Source organism: Sminthopsis crassicaudata, chromosome 3 (genome assembly GCF_048593235.1).
Source record: "Sminthopsis crassicaudata isolate SCR6 chromosome 3, ASM4859323v1, whole genome shotgun sequence".
NCBI lineage: Eukaryota > Metazoa > Chordata > Mammalia > Dasyuromorphia > Dasyuridae > Sminthopsis > Sminthopsis crassicaudata.
Window position 1 is genome coordinate 254,004,114 of NC_133619.1, and position 20,001 is coordinate 254,024,114.

A 20,001-nucleotide genomic window follows, 5' to 3' on the forward strand; every position below is an offset into this window, starting at 1 on the left:
TTAGTTACATTAAGTTTGTTTTACATAACAAACAAAAGTCCACAAAGAAAGCTATGGAATCTCCAGAAGGGAGAATTTGGGAGGGCAACAAAATTCTAGAGGCTGGAAATGAGTCTGGTCAGCTCCTGGCAATTCATTACTTTTGGGAAAGGAGATCAGTTTCTTATTTAACTGAGTATGTCTGTCTGAATCTCCCTCTCATTTTCCCTCCCTCACTACATACCCACACACACACACACACACACACACACACACACACACACACACACACAAACATACGTGTCTAATGGTAGCAATTGTGGGGGGAGGGGCATCAGAGAAACAAAGGGAAAAAAATGCAAATGCCCTATTCAGCTCCTTTTCTTTATTTATACATGTAGTTTAGACCCTAATCACACTGTAATAGCCTTCTAGTATGTCTCTCTATCTTAAGTCTGTCACCACTCAGGTACTGATGTTATTTTCCTAAAGCATAGATGTGATCATGTTGCCTTCCTCTTTCTCTTCCCCTATTATTGCCAGGATCAAATATTAAATCCTCTGTTGGGCTTTTAAACTACTTTACAATCTAGTGCTTTCCTGACTTTCCAGTCTTATTACATCTTTCTCCCCTCAACATATTTTGTAAACAAGCTACACTAGCCTACTTGCTGTTTCTCATTCATAAGCTTCCATTTCCTTTCTGTGCTTTTTCACTGGCTGTCTCTCCTTGAAAGGCTTTCCCTCTTCACAACTACTTCTTGGCTTCCTAAATAACTCAGCTTAAATCCCATCTTCAAGAACTGATAAGTAGAAGTATGTATAAAATAACTTTACTCACACACACTACCTATTTGTGTCTTACAGCAGCCATCTCCAGGATAGGGGGATTCAGGAGGAAATGAAAGGGAAGTAAAAAGGAAAAAAGAAAAAAAATTTACATGATAACTTTATTATATAGTTAAAAGAAATAGCAACTTGTAAATAATAGAATTGCAGTTTTGTATTCAATCAACTTTTTAATGCTTGTTTTATTTCGTAAATTAAAAAAAAATTAATTAACTTTTTAAAATCCCATCTTCTATGTGTCTTTCTTGATCTTTCCCTTACCCTGTCACTCTTCCCCTTAAGGGCAGGAAAGGTGTTTTTGTTTTTGTTTTTAGTATACACAGTAGTTTGCAAAATTTATTAAATATTCTCTTGTAATTGTCTAGTTGAGCTCATAGGAAAGGATTAGTAATCACAGTACTTCTACCTGATGAAATAAAATTTCAGGTGATCTGAAGAGTTTATCTCAGAACTATATATAGTTGAAGCAGGAGGAAGCAGGAAGAGCTAGCTGTTGTGAAGAGCCTCATTATCATAGCATTCTCTCAGTGAATGAAGCAGCTGGCTTTTTTGGATGGGTGAAAAATCTGTAACCAGTTTCCGTGGACCGTGATTCAGATGACCCTGAAAATAGTTGGTGACCAGCTGACATGTTAAAAAAAAAAAAAAAAAAAAAAAAAAGGTTTTTTTTCAGAGGACAAAGCTTTGTGGGGAGCTGGTCTAGGCGATGGTAGTATGATGTCTTTTGTAGAAGACACTGGCAACTCTGCAACATAAGTGGCGTAACTTGCCTCTCTAATACATGTCAGCCTGTCACCATCACACATGTTCTCTATGTGTACATCCTGGTAAGACAGATGCCTTGGACACAAGTTTGCAAGATTTAATACAATTTCTCTCTTACAAACTATATGTTGCAATGACTGATTGGATAAAGTAGGACTTTTTTTTTTTTTTTTTTTTTTTTTGTTGGTGATGGGGATAGACATCAGTCCCAAATATCTAGAATTTGGGATGGCTAACTGGGGACTTAGAATAAGAAAAGCCCTGTGATAATCTCCACATTTTACAGAGGAAGAAACAATCTTAGAGAAATTGGGATTTGGTAAGGTCATGGAGGCAGTAAATTGCTGAGCCAACTTTAGAACTTTCCTTACTCCAAATCCAGTACTCTTTCCATTGCACCTATTCTCGCTGCTCCAAGACGTTCATTGCGTATACTTCATTATAGCGGAAAATTCTCTTCCGAAGAGCAACCGTGAAAAGAAATAGCTGAAGAAACCCATCCTAAATTAATTGGGGGCAAATCCAGCAGTTTTGGAAATTAAATGTAATCAGTCATCCGATACTTTTCAACCACTTTTACAAGTGTCTATAGAGTACTTACTATATAGTCTATATACTGAATAACAGATTTTGCCTTTATTTTGTTCAGAGAAATCTGCTTGTCCTCCTCCCCAACTTCGTCCCCCTTTTATATTCACGTGTAAATAACAATTAAAACCTGTTTTGCTTAATTTGCTCAGCCCAGATCTTACCTATCAACTTGCCTTAGACAAATTCCCTCTCCATTCCCTCCTCTTTGGTTCTTTGATTTCTTTATTTTTTTTTTAATGTAGTTTAATGAGATTTCTTCTTCCCAGAGGAAACGAGAGCTGTGCTCTCCTTTTAATTACACTTTGTCCACTCTCTAAGGCCAGGAGATCAAGTAAAATAAAGTGTAAATCCGTTTCTGGATAAAAGCAAACAGAAAAAAACGCGCCCCATCTCCAGCGGACAGTTTTTAGATTCTGCAATGTGAACCTAATTCTCTTAGCCAAAAGGGGTGGGAGTGGAGAGGCTGGAAAGAGCCATACCTTTTTGTTCCCTCCCCCAAAGTAATTGTTAGTTGGCCTATTAACAAAAAAAAAAAAAAAAAAAAAAAAAAGACTCTCAATATGGGCGGTGGTTAGTGAAGACTAGCTTCCAATCCCACAAAAACTCCCTCGGACCCCGGGTGCCTTTTCTCCCAGGCAGACGTGCACGTGGAGTCTTCCCCTCCACCTAAGGCACCAAGCTCACAGAGGAAGGTCTCGGGGCGTAGACGTGCGGCTGTCCGGAGATGCATGAGAAAGATTTAGAGCCTGGGCGGACCTTGAACCCCGGGGATATGCGCTGGGTGAAAACCTACCCTGGGCAGTCAGAGCGGAAGTGACGCCAGCTTCACCTGCTCGCCCTGGTGTGGATTGGAAGAGGGAAAGGGAGAGGACAGAAGCACCGGGGTATTGGTGAGCGAGCCTGGGAGTGAGACTCTTCAGGAAAGCTGCGGAGAGGAACCGGAGCGCAGACCCAGGGGAGTCCCTTCGCCATGAAGCTCCTGTTGTGCTTTGCGCTCCTGTGCTGGACAGCGGGTGAGTGAGTAGCAGAGAGGATGGATCTCCATTGCATTCCTGCAGGTCCGGGAATCACCCCGCCTGTATTCACCCTGGGTACAATGGGGCGGAGAGACAAAGGAACAGGGCTCTGCACCCGGGGAGGGAGAATCGCCGAATGAAGCGGCTTCAAAGTAATTTTTCTAATAGGTGGTGTAGGAGTTATGGGGCTTTGGGAATATCTTCAGGAGGTGGCCATACTGGACCTCGAGGCTTGTTTGTCTGAGGGAAAGATAGCCTGTGGGAGAAATAAAAGGCCCCGAGGGAGCCATGAAACAAAGACATTTTTGAAAGGCATCTCTTGGGAGTTACTGTAGAATTGTGTTGTCCTCTTGGAAGCGTTTGGTGTGGTCGCCCATCCTCTTGGGCTGGTTTCCGAAGTGGGAGGCGTGCGTGATTGATGTTTGGTGGGGGAGGGAAACCAGTGACTATGTGTATGGTGTTTAGTGGTGGTTTGAATAATCCTGCTGAGAAAAGCACCATGTTCTGAAGGGACTTTTCGGACACTGGTCAGCTCTCAGCCGATTTTGCTGGTGTCTTTTTTTTTTTTCCTTCAATGGTATCGATCCGCCTCCACTGGTTTCTGTTTCTCTGGCCCACTTTTATTTGTCATTGTATAGTTTCCGGCCAGGGACACCTGTATTTTAAGTCCTAGAAGGTAAAATTGTAGATAATTACGCTTGCAGTTTTTAAAAAGGCTCAGTGACCTGGTGGCACCTGTGATCCACCGATTGTTTTAGAAAAAAGTACTAATCAAAAATTAGCAGGACTTGTATAGATTATGAATGATCTAAGAGAACTATTTCTGATTTTTAAAAGTAATGGTTCAGTTCTGAAGAAATCAGATTCCTACAAAAAGATAGTTTATGGGGGGTAGATATTAGTACATTAGAGAAGATTCAGTTGTTTTATTTCTTGATTTCTCATGAGTTCTTTTAGATAAAACGCCTTGTGAGGGTTTAGAATTCTCCTTAAAGCACTTTATGCAGGATTTTCTTGGAGGGAAATATAATATCTACATGTTATATATTCACATATACATACACATACACTCACGAAATAGAAGTTTACCCAGCATTTGTTTTTATTTCTGTGGAAGCAATGTTTTTTGGATCCTACTCTTGAAAATAAAATGGCTCAATTTATTTTGTCAGGCTTCCCTACCTCTGAACTTGGTAATTTGTGTTTTGAGCAGCACCTGGAAGGTTAAATGTTAATAGTTTTGTGCTGCAGAATTGAGATGGCACTTTCTGTTTCCTGTTGAAATGTAAAATCCATTGTTACCGTCGTGGATGTGAATATTACTCTTGGCATGAAAATTCTATTTTGAAAGTAATCACTGTCTTGAAACTTTACCACTATCTTTTTTTGTTATTGAATTAAAGTCAACCTAAAGTTCACTTGATTTGTTTGGTAAAACAAAGACTTACCTTGTTATGAAGTTACTAATTTTAAAAATAATTTAATTTCATTGTTTTTCCCTATGTTTTTGGAGAACTTCTCTTTAGGTGAAAATGGTCACATTTGAAGAATTGAAATAGAGAAATAAATTATCAGTAACATTTTAATAGGTTTAATTCATTATTTTATTGTAGATAATATTTTTTCTAAAATTCAACATTTATATTGTACATTAAAATTCACATTCTTTTCCTTAGATTTGGACATCTCAAAGTTTCATACAGCAAAATATGAAAGAAATTATAATTGTTTTAAGAAAAGACCTTAGAGATCACCTAATCAAACCACCCACCCCTCCTTTTATAGATGGGGAAACCTGTTATAACTTTTTCAAGGTTACAAAGTGGAAGACCGTAATTCAAACCCAGGCCTTTTAACTTTAAATTCTGAAGTCCTTTCTGTTGAAACAACTCTCTCTTTTTTTTTCCTCCAGATTTCCTGGTGCCAATTTTAGAAATCCTCTGATGAGATCATGTATATTAAATGTACTTTTTTTTTTGTCTAGGTAAAATTATAACCACTAGAAAGTAGTTGATAGACTAAGCTATGAATCAAAGGGTTTGTTGCCACATCTCCTTTGTGAAGCATTTCTAAGTACTCTTTTCTTGGATTCTATGACACTGTTCTTTTAGTCTACCTTTCTAAGCACAGAAAAGGCATCTTGGTGCAGTGGAAAGAGCACTGGCTTTGTTAGCTTTGTTGGCAACTAATTAGCACAGTGGATAAAATGCTGAGCCTAAAGTCAGGAAGACATTCAAATTTAGTGTCAGACACTAGCTATGTGACTCATAACCCTGGAGAAGGCACTACTGTTTACCTGAGTTTCCTCCACTGCAAAATGGGAGTACTTACCTTGTATCACTGAGGGTAAAATGAAAGCCTAAACATGGTAGATGCTATATAAATAGCACCTTTCCCACTGCCTTCAGAAGACCTGGGTTTATATCCTTGTCTGTTATATATCTCTGATTTTAGTTTTCTCTTCTGGAAAATGAGGGAGTTGGATTAAATTAGACTTGTCTGACTGAGATCCTTATGTGCTCTAAATTTTGTTTCTAAGTTGTTCTTTTGTAGATTTCCTGAAACCATCTTAATTACACATATTTTCCTTTTAAGTCTACTTTTATGGCTTTAATAATCATCTCCGAATAATTTTCATATCTATTTCTAGCCTATATCTCTCCCTGAAATTAAAGTCTAGTGTTTTACATATAACTATACTTAGTCTCTGGGAGAGATGAAAAGATTACTTAAGTCTCTTCATGGATTTCAGTATCTATTGTTGGATCTTAGAAATAAAATAACTAATACAAAATAGTTGTTATAAGGAATGGATGAATGATTTTGCCTAGCACTTTGTTGAGTACTGGGGATGCAAATATAAAAGCTACTTACGGAGTTTACCTTTAAATGGAGGAGATAATTCACATAGAGGAGTGATGGCCAGGGAAATGCTAGAAGTTACCTATCAGGTAACGTGCTGTAAAAGACCAAATAATAAATATTTTAGGCTTTGTGGTCCAAAAGACAAAATCAAGGATGTTATGTAGGTAGTTAGATAATAAGAGAAAAAAATTTCTTCAAAATTTTTATTTATGGAACTAAAATATAATAATTTGAGTACAGATTTTTTAATAATATGGCTACTTCTGAGAAGAATGGAATTCTTTTGGCAAGGATAATACTTAATTGAGGTTCAGAGTTACTGTTACCTATCATCAAAAATCAATTAAAAATAAACTCAGAAAAATAGGTGGAGATGAAGTACAAGATTCCAGATTTGGGGGTCAGCCAGAGAAAATGCCAAGAGATAGAGTATTTTGCCCATGGACCAGGAAGAATGCCAGTGTCATTGAACTGAAGAGTATGTGGCAGGGGAGAAAGATGTAAGATGTCTGGAAAGGTAGAAGGCTAAGTTATAAAGGATTTTTATGCCAAATAGCATTTTGTATTTGATTCTAGAGGCAATAGGGAGTCACTGGAGTTTATTGACTAGGGATATGACATCCACTGTGAAAAAAATCACTATAGTGGGGAAAGATTTAAGGCAAAAAGATCCCAATTTTTACAGGATTAGAAGTGTGAATTGTAATAGTCATTTTAACTGAATTATGAAGGATCACAGGAAAGTTTATGAAGTAACATTTGAATGGTACTTTAAAATTGGGGACAGCCCAGGTTTAAGAAATTGCAATCAGTTTTATTAGAGACTGTGACATGTACACAATAGAAGATAATGGCTCATTTTGCAGGGAATGGAGGATAGAGATAGAGGAATAGAGAAGAGAGGGCACTAATAATTGGAAGGAATTATAATGGAAGTGTAGCTTCTTGTCCCAGCCTTGCAGTAGTAAGGTTTCAGATTCAGACTATACTCCTTGGAAATTTTCACTTGGTACAAGATTAGATTTATGTGTAAAGATAGTAGGAAAAACAAAGTAGAAATGATGAGATTTTTGGCAAGTCCAGGAAGGTAATGGTGGTCAGTCATTCATTATGGGAAGTTGTTTGTTAAAATCCATGTCTGTAAATGTTCTACTGTAGCATAGCAATGAACCGCTCTATTAATTGATAGAATCACCTCCAATCAGAGCACCTGATCCAAGAATCTGCAGAAGGACTCCTGAAGAGATTTTGGGACAGAAAAGATATTAGACAAAGTTGTGAGAGTTTGAATTCAGCACTGCCTGGAGCCTTTGGGACAGGTCCATCACTTCTTGCAGCTCTGTAGAATCCAAGACCAGGCAAGTCTGACCCTCAGAGAATGTTTGTTGGACTTGAGAGGTTTTCACCACAGCCCTTCATAACACTCCCTGTCCAACCTGAACCTTTCCCAACACCACAATAGACTGCCTGAGAACTTTCCCAGCTGGTCTAGCATTGGAGGCCTAAAACCATCCCAATCCCCAAAGAAGTTAAATCCTGCCCTAGCCTAGCAGAGAGAATAGTCTCAAGGCATTCCTGGCAAGGTCCAATACAATACCACTGGCCTCAGTTCAGATTCTGGGGTCCTAGACAAAGCTAGTCTGAACGATTCCTGAAACCTGTGGCAGAACACAGCAATTGAGGGGTAGGACCCCAAAAGAAGACTACAATAAGGAAAGGTCCCAGAACCTTGTGACAAGAGGAAGCTCTAGGTATATAGCCCAGTACTAGAGCAACCATTGAAGCAATTCTTAAATTACAGTTAATTCCTTCCAGTTGCTGTCTCTTTCTGTTTCTTTCTCCCTCTCTCACACACACATGTCCCCCCTTCCAGAAATTATCTAATTATTTTATTGGTATACATGCTGTATCTAGGGACAGTGCCTTAACTATAGTAGGTTCTTAAAATTTGTTGAAGTAAACTAAACCTTACTGAATTAATAATTCAAATATCCTTATATTTAAAACCATATATATATATATATTTAAAATCTTATATATAGATAACTTGGGGGGGCAGGTAGGTGGCTCAGTGGATAGAGCACCAGCCTTGAATTCAGGAGGACCTGAGTTCAAATCTGGTCTCAGACACAACACTTCCTAGCTGTGTGACCTGGGCAAGTCACTTAACCCCGTCTCAGGAAAAAAAAAAAATACAATTATATAGATAACTTGGAATTATTCTACCTTCAGTACTGCTTTATCATTGCTCTTCTTTTACTCTATTTTAGTAAAACTAACATGCCTTTGGGATTTTGTTCATGTAATTCCAGAACTATGTCTGAAATGTACCCCACCCTTCCTCTGCTTTTATTTTAATCTCAGAATTTTAATACATCAATTGCTTTGTAACAAATTCATGTTCTCAAAACAAATGTCATAGAACAACTTATTCTATAGAGGGAATTCTTATTAAAGTTTGACTAAGGGTGGTCTCTGGAGTCCTCAACTCTGAGATTCTGTGATCCCTGTTTGTGGAAAATAAAAGGAGTGGTATGCTGAAGGGTTTTTTCCGCTTTGGTAGAGATTCATAGCAGATTTATCTGTGTGGGACAAGCTTTGTTTTGACTATTATCTTAACAGAATAGGCAACAGTTTGAGAGTTTACTGTAAACTTTTCATTTATTACCCCTTTGTAAGGAAATTAAAAATAAAAATAATTTTATGTTAATATGCTCACATCTAACATCTTGTAGCAAAGAACTGGAAATGAAGTATATCTTTCTGCCTCTCCACTATGCCTTCCTAAACATTAAAGTTGTAGTTCTTGACCTTTTTTAAGATAACTTTGGCATCTTAGAATATTTATTTAAATTCCTAATGAAAGATAGGCTTAATTGCAGTTAGAGCTTATTGAAAATGTACTTTTTTTTTTTTTCTCCCATCCAATTTCACTGATTCTTTAAAATTTGATCATGGACCTAAATAAAAAAACTCTTACAAGTTTTTGGCCTAATGTCTCTGAAATTGTATTTATGGTAAACATTTAAACACTACATGCCAGGTACTATACTAAAAAAGGCAAAAATAGTCCTTGACCTCAGGGAGCTTACAATCTAATAGAGGGGAGATAACATGCAGACAGATATATATCAAGTAAGCTATTTATAGGATAAAAGGGAAATAGTTAATAGAAGGAAGGTGGTGGGAAAGACTTTCTATAAAAGATAGGATTTTAACTGGGACTTAAAGAAAAACCAGGGAGGTTAGTAATCAGAGTAGAGGAGGGAGAAGTTACAGGTATGGGAGACAGCTAGAGAAAATGTTGGGAGTGGGGAGATGGAGTGTTCTTTCTTTGAGTAAGGACCTACACATTTGATCCTAATTTTTCTATATCAGTGTCAACTACAAAGTAATATCTGTGGATTTTAGTTTGAAGCTCCAGTGTTCACATTCTCAATGGCTTGGTAACTTTAGTCCAGGCAGGTGAAAGTCTTTTCACAATATCAGTATGTAATTTGAAATTTGAAAATTTCAGAATAAAGAAAGGTGGTTTATTATTGATGGATTGATTAAAAAGGCTTGGAGTTTACCAGAAAGTTTACAATTTATGTCACTAGACAAGGAAATAATCTATGAGGCAAAAACAGTATCCATTTATTATCCATTGATTCAATAAAAATCCCAAACTAATAATCATAGTTAACAATTAATATTTAATAACAAAAATAATACTGAAAAACTAATAATAAATAATGAAAATTATTATATACATACTTCTCATGCCTATGAGCAATGGATTAGGATCCTAGATCACTAAAGATGCATATTTGTTTTAAATATTAGTCACTAAAAGGGATAAAATAATTTTATTTCACATCACTACATGCATCTTAGCTCATTTCTATTTTGTTAGATTATTTTATATCAATAATTATATAATTTATACAATAATATAAATAACAATGAATAATACAATACATAACAAATAGTAAGTTACTGTCAGATTCTAAGGGATATGGCAAGTAATATAGCTATTGCATGTATGATGGAAATACTGTGTTCCCAAAAGAATCAAATTACAAAAAAAAAAATCGAACTGAAATCAAAATCTTAACCTCATAAAATTATCCTTTTTTCTCCTCTGATATATTTAAAATTATGAGTAATTCCAGTTCTCCTAGAGATGAAGACAAACTATTTCATATACTTTGCACATCATTATTCCATATAATTTAAAATTAAACTGAATGATATTTCCTTGAAAAGTAATACAGAAATTAAAAAATTAAAATAGAGGGAGGTTTTATTTACTAATTGTTTATTAATATCTTAATATTTATAGTCTTTCATCTCTGTTTTAAAATAACATTGGACACAAATTGAACTTAATTTTTCTAAAAGTCCATGCAGGCCATTACATAAAAGTAAAACTTTGAAAAGCAATCATGACTTATCTTAAGCGTTCTATGAGAAGCCTGTTTTGTCATAAAGGATAATTTAATTTGTTGGGTTTTTTCCATGCTAAAATAGCTAATCAAGTGCATAATTTGACTTGTATTCCAGTTGAGTGCCATTATATTCATATTATATAGCTCATTCTTTAGATCAAGGTAATGAAATTATCTAATGATTATATATCTGGGATTTTATCTTACATCAGGAGTCTAGGACTCCCATGATTGCTGGTCTAGTAGAGACAAAGAAAGATGGAGCAAGAGAAAACTTGTAGGAAAGACAGCTAAATTAAGGAGAATTTTAAGGAAAGGACTGTTTTGGCTACATGAACGCCCTGAAGATTACCTTTTGACACAGACTTTGAGGACATAGGCTAATTAATGAAATTGCCATTTGGACAACAGGAACATAGGTATTACTTGAAAAAGTTAATGTCTCAGCTGCTAAAAACAGTTCAGTAGCTGAGTTGTAGTTGAAAATTGCTATCTTTTCAAAGCTATAGGATTATTTTTTCTTTCTACACTTGATTTTAAATTCTTATCAAACTCAAATTTTACCTTGTCAAGGTTTGAAATTATCTTGTCTCGTTGTTTAATTTAAAAAAATTGAATTTTCAAATATTAGACCAGGCTAAAATCGATTTATTCTTTCTAATTGGAAAGTTATATTTGTTATTCATGGGATTTAAAATCTTTCTAAGGTACAATGCAGTTTTACATTGTTACAAGAAAACTTTCAAACATTTGAAACACTGGATCTACATTCCAAGATACAAAATGTAAGGATTCCTTCCTCTTCCCCCTCTCCCCAATAAAATATTCCTTCAGTTACACTAGAAAAGGGTTAATTTACATACACACATACACACACATACACACACTCAATGCTTCAGCCAAATGTGGGGAAGTAGAGTGAGGACTGTAATTTGTTTATAGTCTAGTAAACACTTGCACAAAGTAAACTAATAAAATGTTATTATGCTTCCTATTTTTAAAAGTTGTTTTTGTTTTGTTTTTTAAACAGATTGCATAGTTCTACTCTGAATAAAAATACTTTATCCTGGGGCAACATAGAAAAGTAAATAAATGATTATCACTTAGTAATTAGAGAAACAACTGATAATTTCTGTAACTGTAATAGTAAACTGTTAGAAAAGGGTATCAAAATCTTGAGTGCTGATATTTAAGCTTCCTTCTCACTGTTCCTGCCCAGTTTAACTGGTAAACTCAAAATGAATTGTTCAGAATATAAACCATGAAATATTTTACATATTTTGTGGATCTGAATTCCAATTCACAGACACCCTGGAAATGCACAAAAAGGCTATCAGATAGTTTACTGCCATATCGGTTTGGGTGAGGGTGGAGAGGCTGACAGATACACATTCCTCTCTCCCACCCCTTCTGAGCGCCTATCTAGTTAGCTGGATTCAAAGAAAAATCCTGACACATCAGGAATACCAGAGATATACACAAAGGATGAAGTGGAGTATGGATAAACAGCAAACCAATTCCACTTGAAAGTCTGCAACCACTCTGCTATAGATCTCAGACTCTTTGCTAGCTCAAAATGAACAGAACATGACTCTAGCCAGAGTTGGAATAGAAATAGAATAATGGGGATAAAGGTCTTTTTAATGGTTTAGTTGCCTCCTAATCTTTGTAACTCCATTTGGAGTTTGTTTTAAGGTCCAACTAAAATGCCATCTTCTACAGAAAACTTTTATCTAGTCTCTGGTAATCTTAGTAGCTTCTCTCAAATTATGTTTATATATATTTGTCTCCTCCATTAGATTGTGAAGTCCTCCAGGGTAGGGATGGTCTTTTTTGTTTTATTAATATGGTATTCAGTCTTTTCTTTTTTGCAATCCTGACTCTTCATGACTCCAATTGAGGTTTTCTTGCAAGATATCAGAGTAATTTGCCATTGCCTTCAACAGCTGATCTTATAGATGAGGAAAGTAGACAAACAGGATTAAATGACTTGCTAAGGGTCATACTGGTAGTAAGTGCCTGAGGCCAAATTTGAATCCAGAAAATGAATCTTACTTATGGTGCTCCTGGCATTCTATCTACTATGCCTCCTAGCTGTTCCTTTCTTCACAATTTGTTGTAATGAATTGTCATTGTAATTTATATACCATAATTTATTGAGCCATTCTTCAATTAATGGACAGCTACTTCCCCCCCACGGTTCTTTGCTATATAAATTGATGAATATAGACCCTATAGATCCTGATCAATCTTGGGCTAACCAGTTGGTTTGCATTATTCCAAATTGTTTTCCTGAATGGCAGCATCACTTCACAAGTCCAAATAACAATGGTTTTCAAACAATGTTTCTTCTCCACAGTCCCTCCAACATTGATTAATCTCATCTTTTGTCACCATTTTCAAATTTCTGATTTGATTTGCATTTTTCTTATTAGTGATATGGGCTATTCCTTCCTATGGCTGGGTGAGAGAGGATTTGCTTGGGATTCCTATTCTTAGGAATTAGTATTAATTAGTTAGTATTAATCAATTTGGTGGAATCATATCTAAGTTCTCTATATAAAGCCCTAAAGCTTCAAGTTACAGATTCCAAGTTCAATTATGCATTATTCCAAGTTCAAGCTTAATTATAAAAAGTAAACTAAAAGCCATCCACCCTTGTTTTTCCTTGTCATGATGACCAAGCCCAACATGGCAAAGATGACAACTGCATGGAAAGTCCCCCCAAAATATTTTGTGCTGATATTTTATTTTAGCTTATGCATCACATGTCAATCATGTCTGTATTTAGAATAACTGTACATTTAGCCCTAAAAATAGGGCCCTTGAAGGAAGAGGCATCTTGGATTGAGAGGAAGATCTGAGGTCCCTTTCATTAGAGGGGACCAAGGACTTTTTTAATAAAAAGCATTGGCTCAAAATTCTGACTCAGGTTTCTTTTAATCTCCACAGTTGTTAACAATTTCTATTCTTTCCGAAAGTGATATTCATCCTCTGGCCATTTATATTGGGGGATGGATTTGAGCCTTGCGTATTTCAATTATCTATTTATATATCTTGTATACTAGTTCCTGTCAGAAATATTTGATATAACAGATATTTTCTTTTATTCTTTTAACTTCTACTCTATTCCTAAATGCATTAACTTTGTGTTAAAGCTTTCATATATTTAAATTTTACTTCCTCATGAAGTTTAAGAATTTCTCCTCCACTCATGACTGTGATTATGATCTGTAATCATATTGCAGACATATTTTTAATTTATTATAGAATAATAATTTTCTTTCCTAATCCTTTTTTTTTTTTTTTTTTTTTTTTTTTTTTTGCCACACTGCTTTCCTTTTCTTCCTCCCAGCAGTTTTTAATTATTTATGAAACACTGGATTACTAAATTCCATTTCTGATCTGTTTCATTGTTCTTTTAAAATTTTTTATCCAATACCAAATACTTGTGATAATTGGTATTCTGTAACATAATTTATGGTTTTGAAATATTCTATTCCTTTTGATTTTTCCTAATCTAGATTTTTTTTTTAAAATGTTTTTTATTTTATTTAAAAAAAATTTATTTGACTCTAAAAAGCATTCCTTTAGGATTTTGGTATGTCATTAAATGTGTAAAATAATCTTGGCAGTATTTTACTTTTTGTTATTATATTAGCACAGTGTACCCATGTGCATCAAATAGTTCTTCATCTATTTGTTCTTTCTTTTTTTAAGGAACATTTTATAATGGAATCTTTACAAGTATTAAGTATGTTTAATTGATGCTAAAAATCTGATGCTATTCATGCTGCTGAGTATGTTTAATTGATGCTATTTTATTGTTGCTTTCTGTTGCCTCTTGGATGTTGTTACTGTAAATTAATATTCAAAAGATTCATGATTAAAGCTGTGGTTCTTACTGGGTCAAAGATACTAAAGGGAAGCATTATAGAACAAAGCTTCTTAAATTGTGGGTTACAAACCCATATGGGCTTGCAACTATATGAATTATTTGATGGAAGAAAGAGGGCTTTTGAAGATGTCAGACATAATCTATTTATATCTTCAATTATGCACTATATGAATTAGTGAGAATTATCTGTTACACCTGTAGACATAGATGATATTTTTGAGGAACAAGTATAATCCATCCTTACCTGTTTTTACCTATTGGAAGGAGTAACTAACCTGATGATCTCCTTCCTCACTAACAATGCTAAGAGCTACTAATACCTAAGCAATCCAATTCAAACTAGTAATCCAATCAAATCAATACTTATTAAAAACCTACTATGTACCAGGCAGTTTACTAAACACAGGGGATACAACTGATAAAAAGAAAATATAGTCCCCACCTTCAAGAGTTTATAATATGACGAGGGGAGACAAAAGCAGGCTGGAAAGGAGGAGTGTTTCAGGATATTTCTGATTAACTTTTATTTACTCTTAATCTTAGCTGTGATCTATAAAAACTTGCCTAGTTTCTACTAGGAAAAAAGGGGAAACCCTTTTATGTTTCTATCAGGGATACCATCAATAGAAAAAGTATTAAAGTTAGAGTCAAGAAAGATTTTTGTTGGAATCCTGCCAATATGTCTCTTGCTATAGACAGATATAGGTGCCAAAGGTAACTATCAGGCCTATCACATGATATACTTTTAATAAATACTTGGATTGGAGTGGGTCTAAAAAAAAATATGCTCTTGATTTCTATGAGTTATCTTGTTATCAACTTTGCCTAATGATTACCTCAGTTACTATCTTTTCTGATACCTTAAGATTTTTTAAGAAAGCCATCATCAAATAAGGACAGCTTTGTTTTTTGGCTATTTTTATGCTTTAAATTTTTTCCTGTTTTTGCCATTTCAAGATATTTGATATACTAGCAAAGAGAGGTAGACATCTTATTTTATGTTTTTACTTATTTTTCCGAGATTTGAGGTTATTCCCATTATATTTAATTCTTTTAAAAATTTTCACTATCTATGTGTGTGTGTATATATATATATATATATATATATATATATATTTTTTTTTTTTAAGCTGAGGCGATTGGGGTTAAATGACTTGTCCAAGGTCACACAGCTAGGAAGTATTAAGTATCTGAGGCCAGATTTGAATTTGAACTCAGGTCTTCTGACTTAAGGACTGGTGCTCTATCCACTTGCTGCTCCCGATACTTTTTAGTATTTAAAAAAAAAAAAAAAAAACAAACATACTCAGACTTTAAGGATTTTTGACAAATGATGTACTGATAATTTCTGTATCTGTGAAGAAAATCATGTGAGTTGAGACCTTTTTCTTTTGTTATTATTACATTGATTATTTAAAAATTTTTGAACTATCCTTATATTCCTGTATCTTAATATTGAATTGTAAGTTTTGAAATACTACATTCCATTTAAAAGTAAGTTGGCAATTTCCCTTGCTGATTACTTACTATGTTACCATGGGAAAATGGCCAAGGTGCATGAGGGTAAAGTTGCTAGTGGGGGAAGGAAGAGTATCCTCCATTAAAGAATGAAGTCCTTATCTATCTCTTTCATTTTGCATTACCTAAGTCAGAAAATTGAAATGTAGGTTAGGATGTTTAGATCTGCAGTTTGACTTATAGCAGGAACACTGGTGGTAGAAGGACAATGCAGGATGGAAGTGGACAGAAAGAAAAGTGAAAGCAAAGATAGGTTTACAGAAAGAAGGAAATGGTCTCCTCGTGCCCTTGATGGAGTTAGGTGCCCAGCATAGATTAAGTGGGAGGAGTTTTAATGAAGCTCTTATTTGAATTAAATAGGGAGTAGGATGCTGAGAATTTGGACCTGGGTGTAGGTCAAGGCTTAGAATTAGTTTTGGCTCTTGGTAAGGGGAAACACCTAGCTTATCGGCTACTCTTTAGAATCTCTATTCATGGGTGTGTCTTGTTTTGACAAGGTTTCTCCGGTATCTATTTGCTATTAGGATTGTGTCTCAAGGAATTTGATAAAATGCTTACTCAGTTTTTGAAAATAACTTGTGTAGTGTGGTTATTATTAATTAAATGTTTGAAAGAATATTCCAAATCAGTTTGACTAAATGTTTATAAATTATGTTAATCTTTCAGGATCCAGCTAATAGTTTTATTTTTCAGTTATATGTGGATTTTGGTTTTAAATTTATCTATTCCCTGATTCTCAAGAGTTCCTCTTTTATGCTTACTTTGATTTGCTTAATTGTTTTTAAAAATGTTTATTTAATATGCTAATTCTCTTTGATTTTGCTAATGTATGTTTTTAGTGTTGTGATTTTTCTTTTAAAGACTCCTTTAGCTATATACTTTGGAGGGGGAGGTGCTGATTGTCACAAGAATTCTAATTTTCCTGAATTGAGATGTTGAGTCAGGATTAAGGGAGCAATCAACCAATTAATTATTTAGTTAATGTGTAATGGGTATTTTGTGCCAGTACTTATTACTTGACATAATAGGATTGGAGAGGTGGTCACACTCTACTCTGCCCTAGACCACATCTAAAGTTTTATGTTTAGAGTTGTGTGCCATATTAACGTATTGACATTGAAAACTCACATATACAGAAGACTGCCAGAATGATCAAAAACTTTGAGACTGTGCTATTTATGAGTCATCCAAAGGAATTAGTTATGTTTAGTCTGGAGAAGAAAAGATAAAATTTGGATGGAGGTTGAGGTTGAGGTTGATGAGCTAACATGACTTTGGCTTTTAAATGTTTGTCGTATGGACTATTCTTGTCACTTATTAATGGATATAGTTTGCAAAGAGGTCCATTTAAGTCTGATGTAAAGTGAAACTTATTGATATTTAGAGCTATTAAAAATGTGGCCAAGAAAATCACTTATATTATTTTAGATGAGATTGTCAGTGAGATATCAGCTGGACAAGATAGTCTCTCAGATCCATTCCAGCACTGAAATTGTGTGATTCTGTGGTCTCACTCAGATGCAATCTCCACATGGCCACAATTCTACATAAGAAATAAATGTAAAGGTCTTTCAACCATTTATCAATGTCCTACACAGATTTTATTCAAGACCTAACCAAAATAAGATGTTCTTTTTATCCTGGACCTCCCCAATGATAAGACAAATATTAGCAGTTTTATAATTGTTTATTTTTGTTAAAAAAGTAAAGTGAGTTTGCCATGTTTATGATATTTTTATATCATCCCTATTTCTGGTTCTTTAATGTTTCTCTGTCACTCTGTATATGTTTCTGTCTCATTTTTTTTTCCTCCCCTTTCTTCTCTCTCAGAGTATTTTCATTTGTAGGTTTATTTCTTCTTTAAATTTGAGAGAAATTTACATGCCAGGTATCTCAAAGACAGAAAAATACCAAAGGTGTTTTTTTTTTTTTTTTTAATTGTGACAGGTAAAAGTCAATTACTATACAGGGAATCATCTTTTTTGCATTGAGATGTAGCATATTTAAGGCCCATTTAAGTTTATTGTTTTTTTGATTGTGAAAGAGCATTTGATTCACATCTTTTCCAAGAACATGTGTATTTAAAGAATTCAAAACCCCTAACCCCTTGATAGACCAAATAACTCCATTCAGTGACCCTCTGATCATTTAAAAAAAAAGGGGGGGGAGGCATAAAAATATTCCTACTAATAACAAGCATTTAGTTGGAAAATCTGTAGTATTTTTCTGTTAATATTCCATTAATTCATATGCCATATCTTATTCAACCATTCCCCAACTGATGCTTTGCTTTTTAAGATGTAATAAAAATAAAATGTTATAATTTGTTCAGCCACTGAACAACAAAAAATAGTTAATATATACAATATATATATTTTGTACATACAGGATCTTTTTTTTTCTCTTTAATTTCGAGGCTAATACTGCTTCTTCATTATTTCTGATCTGAAACTGAAGTGACTGACACTTCCAAGCTAATGTCATTTATTTTTGTTTTGAAAACCTTGAAGATATTTGCAGACATATGTAAAATTATAGTAATGACTAAAATGACTTACGATAAAAATAGTCTTAAGACAAACACTAAAAAATTTTTGTGCAATTGTCTAGTTTGTCTTTAGAGCAGAATATTAGCTCTAGGAATATATAGAACATGCCGGTATCCAAGCAACATGTTATTTTGTATCTTAGCAACACTTGATGACCTTGTTCTATGGGGACATTGTCAAATACACATATCTATAACAAAATCACATATAAACTTTATTAGAAGATAAATAAAATTGTCTTGACTATGCAATATTTCCAAGTCTCTAGGTTCTTTCTTAAATAAAAGTCCTATTTAAAAAATTTTGTTTTCAATAAATGGAGAAACAGTATTTATATTACACATCAATAAGAAAAAGTTTTCTACTAAAGATGTGAGGAAATACTGGGTATTTAATATGTGCCCAACACTAGACAGGTTTGCTTAACTGATTTAATCACACCCTTAATTAGCAGACCTATCTCTCCTATCCTCACTTCAACACTCAACAATTATCTTAGACTTTTTCCTTCCCAGACTGATCTCTATCTGGGCATTCATGTTACCACATTGCTCATCACAAAGTGAGCAATGATTTTGGTTTTCACCTAAACATTAATTAATCTATCATAGTGTTCACAGTAGGGAACAGTCTCAAAAAGGAGAGAAATAACTATTACTGGTTTGATTATGTATACCCTATGTATGGTAAATAAATTTACTTTGGAAATGACATTAAATTTGTGTAATAAGACATTATTCTTGGATTTTCTTAGCTTCCTTTACCCCCAATTTACCTATGTATTATCTCCCTATGTCCTTTCTTGGGCTTCAGAAAGCTATTCCAGGTTCTTGTGAGCCACAATCCTCTCCACCCAATAGCTCAGATTCCTACTTTGTTTAGTCATCCAAAAGGACCCTTAGTTCAAAGAAAAAAATATCTAATGAAATACCAAAGTAATACAAATAATTACAGACTAGTCTCTATAAACCTGGAGTTCATTTTCCCATAAATACCTCCTTAGAAGGAAGAGTAAATATGGATAAGAATCAAATATGGAAAGGGTAACCTCATGTCACTTCTTCACTCCATATGTTCTTCAGCTATCCTCTCTTTATTACTATCTTTTATTCTGTCTCTGGGGATACTTATGATTTAATTTTTCCCATAGAGCATCATAGCTCTATCAGTTCTTTAAATCCCTCTATCAGAGGGTTGGCTTAAAACTAGACTTGACATAGAGGTATAAAGAAAGAAATAAAGCTTCAGAAAATAGTTTGGAACAATTTCTTACCTGGAACATAATGATTACTAGTTCTTGATGCTCAAGCAGCAAGATAACAGAAGAGGGAAAATATTCTTCAATTAAAATACAAGATTTATTAGATAGTTTACTTCCAGTTAAAAGCCTAAGCTTGAATATTTTCTCCATATAAAATAAGCACTGAACAACAATATATATCATATATATATATATATATATATATATATATATACACACAGAGAGAGACAAATACCAAAGATTGCAGCATTCTGGAAAAGAAATATTTGGATACACCATT

General features: G+C 34.3%; 1 protein-coding gene across 1 annotated transcript in view; it reads left to right on the plus strand.

Moving 5' to 3' along the window:
* Window positions 1–2,979: 2,979 nt before the first annotated feature.
* CXADR (CXADR cell adhesion molecule) overlaps window positions 2,980–20,001 on the plus strand; it is a 35,041-nt gene continuing 18,019 nt past the window's right edge. Inside the window, exon 1 of the mRNA XM_074300466.1 lies at window positions 2,980–3,197. Coding sequence (XP_074156567.1) covers window positions 3,155–3,197 — 43 coding nt within the window. The 5' untranslated portion in view covers window positions 2,980–3,154. The remainder of the gene's footprint in view (window positions 3,198–20,001) is intronic.